This window comes from Rhinopithecus roxellana, chromosome 20 (genome assembly GCF_007565055.1).
Source record: "Rhinopithecus roxellana isolate Shanxi Qingling chromosome 20, ASM756505v1, whole genome shotgun sequence".
Taxonomy (NCBI): domain Eukaryota; kingdom Metazoa; phylum Chordata; class Mammalia; order Primates; family Cercopithecidae; genus Rhinopithecus; species Rhinopithecus roxellana.
Window position 1 is genome coordinate 59615853 of NC_044568.1, and position 14605 is coordinate 59630457.

The window sequence follows — 14605 nt, forward strand, 5'->3', positions numbered from 1 at the left end:
CTTCCCAGGCTGAAGTCAGAGTGGTTTCTCCCTTCATGCCTATCGTCTTTCTTCCCAACATATGGTTCCCATGAGGACAGGGAACTTGTTTAGCATTCTGTCCCTAGCGGAGCACCTGGTTCATGTTAGATGCTCAATATTTGTTGAATGAAGGAATGCCTGCACATCAAAAAGATCTCGTGCCAAACTTTTTGTGGCCCACACACCAATTTACTCAGGTGAGAGACCTTCTTCTAGACCATTTTCCCCCTTTACTGACTAATGGCCCAAATCTTTTCTGGAAGTAGATGGGGTATGATATTTACAAAAGGGCACAAGCTGAAAGAATGGCTTTTGGATAAAAAGAATCTAAACTCTACGACAGCTTATACCCTGATGTCAACCTGTAACATTTCTGTCCCTTCACCCCATGAGGTGGTACGTCCAGAAAGGTCTGCATGTTACAGATGGGCTTACCTGACTCACTACACGATTAACTGAGATGCAGCAAGTTTTACTGCAGCTTTGGAACCTGGGATCTGAAACACACACAGAAGAATTATGGAGCTTAAATGATACCTGTAGGATTTTCTAGGCCAGTCGTTCCAAGGACAACCCCATCACTTCCAAAAGTAACAGTAAAAGGGAAAAACAATAACAGCAGCATTTGAGTGAGTTCTCTCTGAAGTCAAATATATTCCAATGAAAGAACTGCTCCTTGTCCCATAACTGTGTCCTTCCTACAATTTTCCACATGAAAATATCCATTCTCTTACAAAACGATGGAGGGTTCGGTTTTCATCCGAAATTTACGAAATATAGTATCTGCGGGCCCCTGTTAGTCTCCTTTTATTTCCTTTCAAATTAAACTGTTCTATTAACCCACAGGATGACTATGCTTGGTTAACTGATTCATTTTACAGGTAAGAAAACTGAGGACGAGAGAGGATAAGAGATTTGCTCAGAGACACACAACTGTCTAACGAGAGCACACTCTAAAATTACATTAGATGAGTAAGACATAAAGAAGGAAACCCATGACCATAGAGCCCAGCACAGAGCTGGGAACACGTTCTCAGCTGATTTGCAAAGTATTCCTTTTTCTTGATGTAACAAGAAGAGGGACAGGGGTTCCATTTCCCGACGATTCCGAGCACCAGGTTTGAGCCCTCTTTGTTTTTGCTAGGAAAACATTACCTTACACCTCACAGGGAGAAATCAACATGTCCAGCGAGTTATACAAAAATCAATGTTCATAGAAGAAACATTCCAGAAACATCATTACGGGGCAATACAAACTCCTGGCCTCAGTTTAATCACGCGGCCTGCAATATCTAAACTGTGTTGCAGCCAAAAATCACTGGAAGTAAGTGCGAAATCGGAGAAAAGGAAACTGAAAGAGGGGAGGATCAAAGAAGGCACCACAAACTTAAAAGAAAAAAGAAAAGTAATACAAGAACTAGAAAGAGTTATAAAGAGGCAGTGCATTACCGAAATGCCAACGGGTACACAGAAGAAAAGGAAACTGGGGAGATAAAACTAGGGGAATTGCAAATCTTGGTTAAACGTTCATTAAATAATTTGTCACACATATTAAGGCCAGAGAGTCACTTTCTCCCCCTCTCGGGTGCTCATTCAGGAACAAAGGCTGAGGCTGACTTAAGACACCACAAAGCAAGGCAGAAAAAATACACTGATGAGATACTACAGCCTCACAAACGCAGATCTAGTTTCCTTCTCTTTGATTTTAACAAGAAAGTGGCCAATGTTTCCTCCAAGCTAAGGTGTGCTGTTGGTGCTAGTAAAAGAGGCAACCGGGGGGAGCTGAAAATCTGCACTGTGGAAGCCTAGTGAGTTCTGATGACCACTGTGTAATCTGCCTTAGTGGTTCCTGAGGCTTGGACATACAGTTCTTGTTTGTTTGTTTGTTTTCTAGTCTCACTCTGTCACCCAGGCTGGAGTGCAGTGATGCGATGTCAGCTCACTGCAACCTCCACCTCCCAGGTGCAAGTGATTTTCATGTCTCAGCCTCCCAAGTAGCTGGGACAACAGACAAGAGCCACCACGCCCAACCAATTTTTTTCTATCTTTTTAGTAGAGACAGAGTTTCGCAGTGTTGACCAGGCTGGTCTTGAATCCCGACCTCAGATGATTCATCCACCTCGCCCTCCCAAAGTGCTGGGATTACAGGCGTGAGCCACCGTGCCTGGCCCATATGAGGATTTTATGTTCAGTGTTAACAGGGAGAATTAGGCCTTTTATGACAGACACAGTGCCATCATTAGGAGAATGGGTATTTTTAAACAACGGGAAGAGAAGCAATCAATTTCTCGTGAAATAAGCCAGAAGCAGAAAGACAAATACTCTATGATCTCACTTTTTGTGTAGAATCTAAAGCAGTCAAACTCACATAAGCAGAGAGTAGAGGGCAGTTCCCAGTAGGGGCTGGTAGTGAGGAAGTGGGAGGAGGTGGTGAATGGGAAGATAGTGGTCAAAGGATCCTAAGTTTCAGTTAGACAGAATGAATACATTCTGGAGATCTGTTGTACAGCATGGTGAATACAGTTAATGATAGTTATAATAATAATAATGTATTATATACTTGACAATTGCTGAGACTAGACTTTCAATGCTCTTGCCACACACAAAAAATGATAGCTATGTAAGGTGATGGATGTGTTAATTAGCTTGATTGTGGTAGTCATTTCACAATGCATGTGTATCAAAACATCACATTTCACACCATGAATACATATAATTTTTTTTTCTTTAGAGATACGGTCTCACTATGTCACCCAGGCTGCAGTGCAGGGGCACCATCGTAGCTCACTGCAGCCTTGAACTCTCAGGTTCAAGTCATCCTCCCACCTTGGCCTCATCACCTGTTAGGACTATAGGCATGAGCCACCATGCCCAGCCACAAACACACAGAGACACAGACACACACATATATGACATTTTTATTTGTCACTCATACCTCAATAAAGTTGGGGAAAATAATGGTAATAATGATAGTAATAATAATGTTTATTGAGTATCTAGTATGTTCTGAATGCTGAACATTCATAATCTTTAACTTCTATTGCAAGGCAATAACAATAGTAGTTAACACTTCTTTTTTTTTTTTTTTTTTTTTTTTGAGACGGAGTCTCGCTCTGTCGCCCAGGCTGGAGAGCTGTGGCCGGATCTCGGCTCACTGCAAGCTCCGCCTCCTGGGTATACGCCATTCTCCTGCCTCAGCCTCCCGAGTAGCTGGGACTACAGAAGCCCGCCACCTCGCCCGGCTGGGTTTTTGTATTTTTAGTAGAGACGGGGTTGCACCTTATTGGCCAGGATGGTCTCGATCTCCTGACCTCGTGATCCGCCCGTCTCGGCCTCCCAAAGTGCTGGGATTACTTAACATTTCTTAAGCATCTAGCACACTGTAGAGGCATTGAGTTCATAATGTCTTTAGTTCTCAAGACAAGCCCATGAGGTACTTCTAACATCTCAGTTTTACCGGTGAATCTTAATCAGGTTTTGAACCTTGCCCAAGAGTTAGAATGGGAGGGAGCTAGGGTTGGACCCGAGAGCTGTCTAGCTCTAAACTTATCCTGTCTCTCCTGTGCCTCGCCTCTCTCTCCTTACTTTCATTCCCTCCATACATACCCACACTGCTGGGTATGTCCCTTACATGTCATTTGACCATGAGCTTGGGGGGCCTTCGGTACTTGCTGTGTGACTCTGGGCAGGTCTCCTTGCCTTATCTTTTATGTATTTACGCATTCTCAACTGTAATTCCTTGCCTACCTCAGAGGCATAAATGATAAGAAGCACACTAAGGACTCTCATTTATTGAGTCATCTTTCATGTATTCATTTACAAACATCTACTGAGAATTTACTGTATGGACTAGGGATATGGTGAGGTGAAGGCAAAAACACCACTGTCAACAGAAGGGGAGCCAGACATTAAATAAGAAACTGCAGGCTGGGCGTGGTGGCTCACCTGAGATCAGGAGTTCGAGACCAGCTTGGCCAACATGGTGAAATCCTGTCTCTACTAAAAATACAAAAATCAGTCGTGTGTGGTGGTACGGGCCTGTAATCCCAGCTACTTGGGAGGTTGACACAGGAGAATAGCTTGAACCTGGGAGACGGAGGCTGCAGTGAGCCGAGATCATGCCACTGCACTCCAGCCCAGGTGACAGAGCAAGACAACTCCATCTCAAAAACAAAAACAAAAACAAAAACAAAAACAAAAAAAAAAAAAAGAAAGAAACAAAGAAAAGAAAAAGAAAAAGAAACTACAGGCCAGGCATGGTAGCTCACACCTATAATCCCAGTATACTTTGGGAGGCCAAGGCAGGTGGATCACCTGAGGTCAGGAGTTTGAGACCAGCCTGGCCAACATGGTGAAACCCCGTCTCTACTAAAAATATATAAATTAGCCGGATGTGGTGGCAGGTGCCTGTAATCCCAGCTACTCAGGAGACTAAGGCAGGGGAATCGCTTGAACCCAGGAGGCATGGAGGTGGGCCGAGATTGTGCCACTACACTCCAATCTAGGTGACAGAGAGACACTCCATCTCAAAAAAAAAAAAAAAAAAAAAAAAAAAAAACAACTACAGAAATTCTCTTTTTAAATTGCAGTTGTGTTGTGTTAAATGTTATGAAGAAGAAATTCTGAGGACTCTTCATTTACTCATTCAGTATATTAGGAGTGCTATTAGGAGTCAGATAGTATTCTAGGCAGTGGCTGTTCTGAGAGAACATATTGGAGAGCTTGATATAATCTTAGAGAACAAAACTGCTTCCTTGACGTGTGCTGTTTGGACTGAGTTTTGCAGGATGGGTAGAAATTAAGAGCGGAGGAGGAGTATTCTAGGCTGAACAACAACATGTTTCAAAACCCACAGGAAAGAAAGAGCATGGAGCCAGAAGCGGCTTGAGTTATGGTGGGTCAAGTGGATGGGGACCGGATAAGACTAGATGCCTTTCATTTCAACTCTCACTTCCTCTCACAACCACCGTATAAAACAGACAGCATTTCCATTTGATAAATGAGAAAACTATTAAAATATATACATACCTGGCTGGGCGCGGTGGCTCAAGCCTGTAATCCCAGCACTTTGGGAGGCCGAGACGGGCGGATCACGAGGTCAGGAGATCGAGACCATCCTGGTCTACACGGTGAAACCCCGTCTCTACTAAAAAATACAAAAAACTAGCCGGGCGAGGTGGCGGACGCCTGTAGTCCCAGCTACTCGGGAGGCTGAGGCAGGAGAATGGCGTAAACCCAGGAGGCGGAGCTTGCAGTGAGCTGAGATCTGGCCACTGCACTCCAGCCTGGGTGACAGCGCGAGACTCCGTCTCAAAAAAAAAAAAAAAAAAAAAAGAAAATCGTATTAACCCCTCCCAACAGAAAGAAGCCTGTTTCATACACCCTCTGCTTTGTATGTGATATACCAATGGACCAACACATATTCAAACAGGGGACTTTGTCCTTGATGGCATCTACAGTGTAGTCAGCTAGGTGGAAAGGGGGAGAAGTATTTTTCTAAAATACTAATTTCAAGAACAAATCAACATCTATTGTCTCCTTTATCATGTTTTAAATTGTAACAACTATAAATCACCCTGCAGCGGGTTATTCAAGGGCAGAATTACCCCGTATAGCTTTCACGAAGGTTAGAAGAATGACATCTTGTGCTTTTTCTAGCTATAATTTATAACTTTGCAACAGAACCAGCCTTGCCGGCCCATCCATTAGCAGGGTAGCCGCACATCCGTTACAACTCAGCACGATGACTGGCTTTACACGGGCACAGGAAACGTAACCCGATCGTCGCAGAAGTTCCATAAACGTAAGCCATTTTTTGATGTAAAATGATTTGAAAATGCAGTTCCCTAAAACATCTGCTAAGCTCTTGCTACCCTAACACATGATATTCTTTCTACTGTTACCTGCCAACACAAATATTTGGTTGCACAAAACACTCCTAAGAGGCACGTGACAGTGCTCAGCTTCACATTTACATACTGGTCCACAAAGGACTGGCTTGGACTTGGGAACTCTGGCAAGGATGTGTTTACCAGAAATGAAAGCTTATGTAGAAAAAAAAGGAGGAGGGGTGTGGCATTCATTTCAGTGAAGGTGCTGTCAAACATTTAAAAAAGGAAGCATAACTGCATAACTAGCTATAGATGGCAGGGGAACTACTGTGCATTGGATGCAGCAAATGCAGCTGTGAGTAGCAAGTCAAAGTTTACAAGGCTGGTATATCATTTTACTGAACACGCTGGGTGAGCTCTCTGCTTTTCAACTACAAAATCAAGATAATAATTCTAAGACTGCAGAACTTGGAATTATTAATTCTAATAGAAATTATAAGAAATTAATGAAGATATATGCTGATACATAAAGCATCGTGGTATCTGGGATAAACTGCCAACCTGCATATCTATTTGGAAGTGGGGTAGGATTCTAAAGTCATCACACGTGGCCACAACCGTAAAAAGCCAAGATTAGCCTTGAAAATCCCTTATGCGGGATACAATGTATCCCAGATACAATGCCTGGTTTTGTGAATTAAAACCCATAGAATAATATGTATATACAAATATAGATACTAAAATACACTACGTTTTTTTCACCAACTGAGAAGTTCTTACCAAACAATACATACCAATGCATGCATGTGCGAACCATTTTAGAGTAATTTAACTGCATAAAAGAATGTTCTAGAGACAGGAAAATAAACAAGCAATGCACGCACGACGTGACTTCATTATGAGAAAGTGCTCAGCAAATGTTAGTTTCCTTTAAAATATTTTAGAAGCAGCTATTTGAAGTATCTTGCATCTTTTTTAGAAGGACATTTAAAAATAACTCAATTTCCAAGTTTATCTGTGATTTTTATTTTACCATAAATTGGAGGAAGGAGGAAACAAACACCTCCCCCAGAACCCCCCAAATCACTTGTCCAGTTCTCTAGATCTGAAGAGGAAGAGGGAGGCAGAGACATGGCTTTACCAGTATGGGCCGCTGTGCTGAGAACTGATTCCTGTGAGTTTCTCATTAGTGATTATTATACTGCAGGCAGCCAAAATGGAAAAATTAATTAATTTCAAAGTGATAATGCATTTACAGCAACAATTAGAAATGTATAACTGTAAAAGGGCAACATTTAAAAGACAGATTACATTTAATAAAGTTGCACAAGAACATCCAATTGTAAAATTACTGATCTGCAACAATATTCCTTAAAGAGGCACTTAAAATAGCCTGACTCCATGAAGGGTGACCTAATTACTGTAACTAAAATCACCGTAGTCACAGCAAGTCACAGCAAATAAAAAAGGGACATTGATATTAGAATACTGCTGTTTAATACTTAAGGGAGCTGGCTACAGGGAAGAAATGAAGGCAGGGCTTCCAAGCACAAGGCTGGGTTGTATTTCTTGCTCCCTTGACCTCATGCAACGGAATGTGTACTCCAGCAATACTCGTGTCAGAAGCAAACACCCTCTGTAAGGTGAAAGGCAGACAAGGCAGACCACACTAGCCATCTGGTTATAGGGAGATTGCGTCTATGCTAAGCTTCTCAATCACAATTAGAAACCCAGCCACATGTGGCCCATGGCTACCTTACTGGAGAGCCAGATTACAATCATTGCAGAAATTCTATATCCATCATTGATGTTATATGCATTATAGTCAGTCCTTACACCAACGTGTATCGCAATTTTTGTCTTAATGAGACAGACTCAGAACGCTGGCGACCTAAGTTGTTCCAGTGGTCAAGGGTAAGAGCTGAGATTAGCCATCAGCACCATTAGCAGGAGACCTGCAAGGTCCACTGTCCCAGGTTGCCACTTTTTTCTCTTGCCACCACCAGGAAACCATGTCAAATCCCATCTCAAGTACAAGGGAAATGCTCACGTCCCCTGCCCTTTCTATGAGTGACCCTCCCCAGACAACTTCAACAAAACCTGGGATTTTTGCGACGTCACCACTTTTCTCCAAACCCTCTCATGAGCTACCCGCTCATTTTCCCACAGCTTTCTCACCCAGGGACCTAAAGCTTAGTGCACGTTTAATCTTTTACCCAGGGCTGCTCCTAGAGGACATCTGTTTCTCCCAAGCCTTGCCTTGCTCTAGGCATTGAGACCTGTTCACAAGTAGTCTCTGAGCTCTCCTGCCAGGGAAACAGGAGAGACTGTGGTAGGGTGCGGCAGAGGCTGCTGCACACGGGTAGGGTAGGCAAAGGAATTAGGCACAGAGGTTGGGCATCTGTTGTTACTAGGACACACTCCAGGTATGGTGCTCACTGAGTTGCAACCTTCGTCCAGTTCATTGTGCATCCTCCCCCACATGGTAATCCTTCTGCCTCCGTTTCTCACCCCATACTCTGGTTTTCCACTCAGCCCAAGTCCTGAGCACCCTTACCCCCAAAACAGCAACACTCTGGTATCATGATACAGTCACCGACCCAACTTAATTTGCTGGTACTTTTTAGAAATACTCCTGTTAGATTCAACCACCCAACATTCAAGTCTGACTTTATTAAGCATATTATATTAAATATTAGATAATAACTCTTCTCCAATAAATAAAAATATTTACCCTGCATTTATATTTTAGCAGAACTTGTCTTCCTTCTTTTCCTACCTGCCCTGGCCCAGAGTCCCTAAACAATATGATCAGGCCACAAAATAACAGTTTCCACTATTTTCTGTCAACAACTCCTCATCCACTCGCGTTGACGACAAATCGCAAGGTGCTTCTATCACCCTTCACCAAATTCCATACAGTCACAGAGTCATCTCTAAATCTTTCCCATTATGTCCCTCCGATTAGGGACCTTAAGGAAGAAGGAGAAAATGAACTCTCTGATGCCACCGAACCCAGTTCCTTACAACCCATCCGTGATCAAATCCTAGTGAGATGACTCAACACCCAAAGATTACAAATGATGGTTGATTGGGCTTGCTAATGCGGAAGGCACTGGGCCAGCAGAAAATAAGGAAGAATCCACCTCTCTCCTCTCCTCATTCCTAAACGCCTCATTTAAATGGCACTGGCACCCAGTTCAGATCCATATTCTTTCTTTTCATGCCAACTGAAGGACAGAGCAAAGTATGAGGCACAACCAGGGTCAAAGAAACCGGCATGAAGAGGCTGCGCTTATGCAATCATCAGGAGCAAAGTGATGGGGAAATTTCAAAACCCTGTGATCCACCTGCAGATAAGTTTCATTCATTACTTCCTAGAGATCAATCCCACCCTGCGGCACGGAGAACCACTCTCCATACGTGCCTTCACTGCAACTGATCCTAAGTGTTCAGCTCTCGAAATATGTCTGTTTACTTTGCATAAAAACCACTTGGGAGATTAGAATAAAAGATGTACTTACTTATTTCCTCCTAAGCAGTTCTTTTAAGCAGTTCAAAAGACTTTTGATGTGGTTTTAAAAGTCGCTCCCAAATACCAAGGTTAAGGATGGCAGGTGGGAATGAGTGTAAGAGAAGGCAGCAGACGGTTTCTAAGGCTGTGAGATTGGTTGGAGGATAAGAGGCCAGTGATACTTCTTTTTTTGTTGTTGTTTTGCTTTGTTTTATTAACATCCTAGGTTCAACTTTGAAGGCCTGTGATATCTCTAAAAGCCAAATGTGTTTTGGAAAAGGAAGATTTCTGTACAGTCGATTTCAAGTTTGGGTAACTGGAATACTGGTGTCCACTAATAGGAAGACGTTTTTGAAGTCCTTTGGTTTTGAAAAATAATCTACCAAATATATTGTGGAAAATATGCTTTCTTCATTCAAATTACTTCATACTAAAACAGTTTCACAGAAGAATGTTCTTAATATGGTTGATAAGTGAACATCAAATTATAAAAACATCGTATCACCCTTGTAAACACTTCCAAATGTAACCACAGTACCGTGATTCATCCAAAATCATCTTTGGGAAAGTAAAGAAGAAAACACACTCCTAGCCGTCAAAGGATTCTCCAACAGAGGATTACACCCATTAGAAGAAGAATTTAGAACATCAGATACAGATTTTCGACGGAACAAAGGAATCACATCTCCTGAAAATTCAGTAGTCACAAATCTTTGTTGTCCACCTACTGACACAAAACAGCAGTTTTCAAGCACTCCACTCAACAAAATAGATTTTCAAGGTTTCTGAATAAAAAACCCCCCAAAAAACAAAACTTAACAACAACAACAACAAAAAATCACCATTTCCATAAGGACTTTCAGCCATACTTAACATGATACTGAAACCCACATCGTCCACCCAAGCCCTCCAAGACGCATTTACCCAAACAGATTTAACCTAAAGTTGACGCAAATGTGTTCAAGAGCCCTTTATGATGGGCGGGACAATGTTATTCCTGAGACCAGACTCATGCCCGCAAGAGGTAAAAAGGTGGAGACACATGTGCGCAGGTTTCTCTAGGACCCAAGGTGTTTGCGGCGCCAGAAGCTGTTCTCTTACCATGGACTTGGTGAAAGGCCTCGCCAAGGTAAACAGCAGTGTGTACACCCACCAGCTGCGATGAATGTTGGAGTACATCATATTTCCAGGATGCACTGCGTTCGACGTGACCCCGCGCGGGGAGAGGCGACGGTGCAGCTCGTTGGAGAAGAGGACGTTGCAGAGCTTGGACCTGTTATAAGCCAGCATTGCCCAATAGTCGTTTTTTGATGGAGAGAGACGACTGAAGTCCAGTTTTCCCAAGGAGTCATTAATATCTGTAAATCTTAAAAATAGGAAATATGATGTGAAGCAACCAAGTTCTGACTTCCCATATAGCTTTTTATTAGAAATCTAAGGAAGGCTGGCTGCAGTGGCTCACATCTGTAATCCCAGCACTTTGGGAGGCCGAGACGACCAGATCACCTGAGGTCAGGAGTTCAAGATACCCTGGTCAACATGGCAAAACCTCATCTCTACTAAAAATACAAAAATCAGCCAGGTGTGGTGGCATGCCTGTACATGGGAGGCTGAGACAAGAGAATCGCTGGAACACGGGAGGCAGAGATTGCAGTGAGCCAAGATGAGGCCACTGCACTCCAGCCTGGGCAACAGAGCTAGACTGCATCTCAAAAAAAAAAAAAAAAAAAAAGAATCTGAGAAAACTATGTAGAGATGACTAAAAACTCAATCTTGCATACATCAAAACAAAGTCTCCCTTAAAGATTGACAATGGTGATTTAACAATATAAACATAGGTCACGTGTGGTGGTTCTTGCCTGTAACCTCAGCACTTTAGGAAGCTGAGGTGGGAAGACTGCTTGAGTGTAGGAGTTCAAGACCAGCCTGGGGAAGATAGGGAGACACTATGTCTACAAAAAATAAACAATTAGTTGGGTATGGTGGCACACGCCTGTGGTCCCAGCTACTTGGGAGGCTGAGGCAGGAGGATCGCTTCAGCCTGGGAGATCGAGGTTGCGGTGAGCTATGACTGTGCCACTGAACTCTTGCCTGGGCAACAGAGTGAGACTTCCATCTCTAAAAGAAAGAATTTAAAATTAAAAAATTAAAAAAATAAAAAAGCATTGGCTCCAAAGATAGACTTCAGTAAAGACCCACACTCATAAATGTAGCAGTCCTGACATGCTGAACTCCCTCCCCACCCACTAACATATATTTTTCAAAACCTTCAACAGGAAGTTCAAAGATAATTAAATTAAACAGAAAAGCATCTTAAATAAAGGGCTGCTGCTCTTGGAAACAGAAAGATATCACATTCCTAACCTTTGACAAGGCTTTCCTGGATGATTTTAGCTAATGCTTGAGTGCTGTATATTTTCATTTGAGCATCCAAGAAAATATAGATGAGTCTTGTTGCCTCCAAGACTCTTTTCTAGATTAAAAATTAATGATTATAAAGGGGTTATAACCTTGGTGAGGTGCCATCAATAGTCTTATACGTTTAAAAGATAAATGTAAACAAAGCCAAGATGAGTTCTGGCACAGTCTAATGTTTTTAAGTATACCCATGGCATGGATGTACACAAATCAACGTAACTAGTTGATGTTTTATAATTGGGTCTGACAGAGTCATTAAACACCAGCTGTTTGTTTCTTTCCCTTTGTCTCTTTCTCTTAAATAACAACAATGTAGTGATTGCCCTTACAAAATGGATCACAACAAACAAAAGGTATTTTCTAAATGGTCTCATCTTTGTCAAAGGACCCCCTCATATTCTGCTTCTGTAAGTTCATTCTGGGCACCGGGTAATGAGGAAGCATAATGGGAATCCTCTAGAAAACTGCTATGGAAAACAAAAAGCAAAAAGTAAAATGAAAATTATGAAATAATCCTATTGTTCCTTAATATCAGCAGCTCATGGTGGGCTAAGACCAAGAAAAGCATGGCAAGGGCAGATGTAATTCATGTTTTAATGGAAATTAAATATCCCTTCCACAGGACTCAGTGACATCCAATTTCTAGTGTTAAATGACATAGCTGCTCTAAAGCCATCAACAAAGTCAATGGCCAGAGACGTCATCAGGGATTCAGAAATGAGATCTTGAAACGAATTGTTGGCTGCCCATTTTCAAGTACTCAAACCACAGGAAGAGTCCAACTTCCAAGCTTAATTGTCTAAGGCAGTGGAACTCAGCGGAAAATTTGAAAATATATGAGGGCCTTCTTCTGGTTGTCATGATGATTGCTGGTGATGGTAGCAGGGATGGAAGTTGTCTTGCAATGCAGTTGAAGTCTTGCTCAATGAAGATCGCCACAGTGGACACTCATGCAGATGAAAAGCCTGTGGATAATTATCTGAGCCTAGAAACATCCACTGAATTTCCAGGTGGGTAGTGAACAATATACATGTAGAATGAATGAAGGCACTTTCAGATTTTGTGTGATTTCTAGATGGTGACTGACATCATTTGGCTGTGTCCCCACCCAAATCTCACCTTGAATTGTAATAAACCCCATGCATCAAGGACAGGGCCACGTGGAGATAACGGAATCATGGGGGTGGATTCTCCCATACTGTTCTCGTGGTATTGAAAAAGTCTCATGAGCTCTGATGGTTTTATAAACGGGAATTCCCCTGCACATGCTCTCTTGCCTGTCATGTAAGACATCCCTTTGCTCTTCTTCATCTTCCGCCATGATTGTGAGGCCTCCCCAGCCATGTGGAACCATGAGCCCATTAATCCTGTTTCCTTTATAAATTACCCAGTCTCAGGTATGTCTTTCTTAGCAGCATTAGAACAGACTAATACAGTCAGGCCTCACTCAAGGTTGGTGGTACTGGAGTCTGCAATACCACACACCTGGTAAGCGTGTGCTTTTTTTTTTTTTGAGTCCACTCAAGGTGATTCATGCGTGGATACATACGTTCCATCTTTCCTGTAGCCCGGCCCAAGCATTCACATGTTGAAACACACACCATTTTGTTTCTGTTATTTTTTATTTGCATTACAGTAAAGCCATCATATCGAATTAAAAATATATTTGTACACGTAATTTATGTTATTTGCGAACTTTATTTCAACATAATAAGGTATTACAGAAGACTTGTCACACAAAGGTGCTACTGAGATGAGAATCCAATGACCCCAGGTATGGAACAGGACTTGAAAACTCTATCGACATGGCATAGAAAACAGGGACAAGGATTTAGAGAGTATCCAAAAGGTATGGAATATAGCACCATCCATTCCCTCTCTCATCTTTTATCAACTGCTGCCAGAAACTCTTCTTGGCATATTTGTTTAGCCTGACCCAGTTCAGGGATTACTTCTTCTAGGAAGCTCCCCATAACGAACTCTTCCACAGCTGGATATCATGGTGATTTTTTGGGTGGAAGTTAGAGAGAGAATGAAAGAAGCCATGGAAGGCAGACAAAAATACATGTCCCCATGGATATTAAGTATCCACTCTTGAGGACCCAGGTCATGACACCATTCCTAGCATTCAGTGACACTCCTGGCCTTCCAAGATCGGTGAAATGGCTCGCTATGCCATCTTTCTGTTCTGTCTGTACATTGCTCCTCTGTCATCACCACGCCAGACTGTAAGTCAACTGATCACGTGATTCCAAAACTAGACTGTGAATTAATGGAAAGTAGACTGTAAGACTCTTGAGTGTTGCTTACTACAGTGCCTGACACATAGTAAGGACTCAACACAGAATTAGACAATTAAAGTTTGGTCATGGGTTTGGAATTTCAATCCAAGGACCAAGTCTTTAATAAAAAACAAAGGAACGCAAATCCCATGATGAGAATTTGACAGTTTCCCTTGCTTCAAGCCTTGCCCTAAAGGTAAAATTTACCACTAGGTTCAACTCTTCTATGTTTTCCATTAATGTTTACATGTGGAACTTCCTAATGTTTAGGGCTTTTTGGTTTTTGCTTATTTTTTTAGAGACAAGGTCTTGCTTTGCTGCCTATGCTAATCTCAACTCTTGAGCTCAAGGGATCCTCCCGCCTCAGCTTCCTGAGTGGCTGGTATTACAGGTATACACCATCATCACACACAGTGATTTTCTACTGTTAAGAATAAGATCCCCACTTAGGTATATAAGGATAACACAGAAGTATCTCATGACTAGGGAACACTGAGTAAATTAAATGCCTAAGAGGAGAAAGTCATTTCTTCTTGATT

The 14605-nt window shown here is 42.2% G+C and overlaps 1 protein-coding gene across 3 annotated transcripts in view; it reads right to left on the reverse strand.

Moving 5' to 3' along the window:
- WWOX (WW domain containing oxidoreductase) overlaps positions 1–14605 on the reverse strand; it is a 1123975-nt gene that overhangs the window by 774937 nt on the left and 334433 nt on the right. For 2 of the 3 annotated variants that reach the window (XM_010381243.1, XM_030924356.1), the window contains exon 8: positions 10468–10732. In XM_010381243.1, the coding sequence (XP_010379545.1) occupies positions 10468–10732 (265 nt within the window). Of the gene's footprint in view, positions 1–10467; positions 10733–13480; positions 14047–14605 lie in introns of those variants that run through there. The other variant, XM_030924357.1, reaches the window with a different exon arrangement.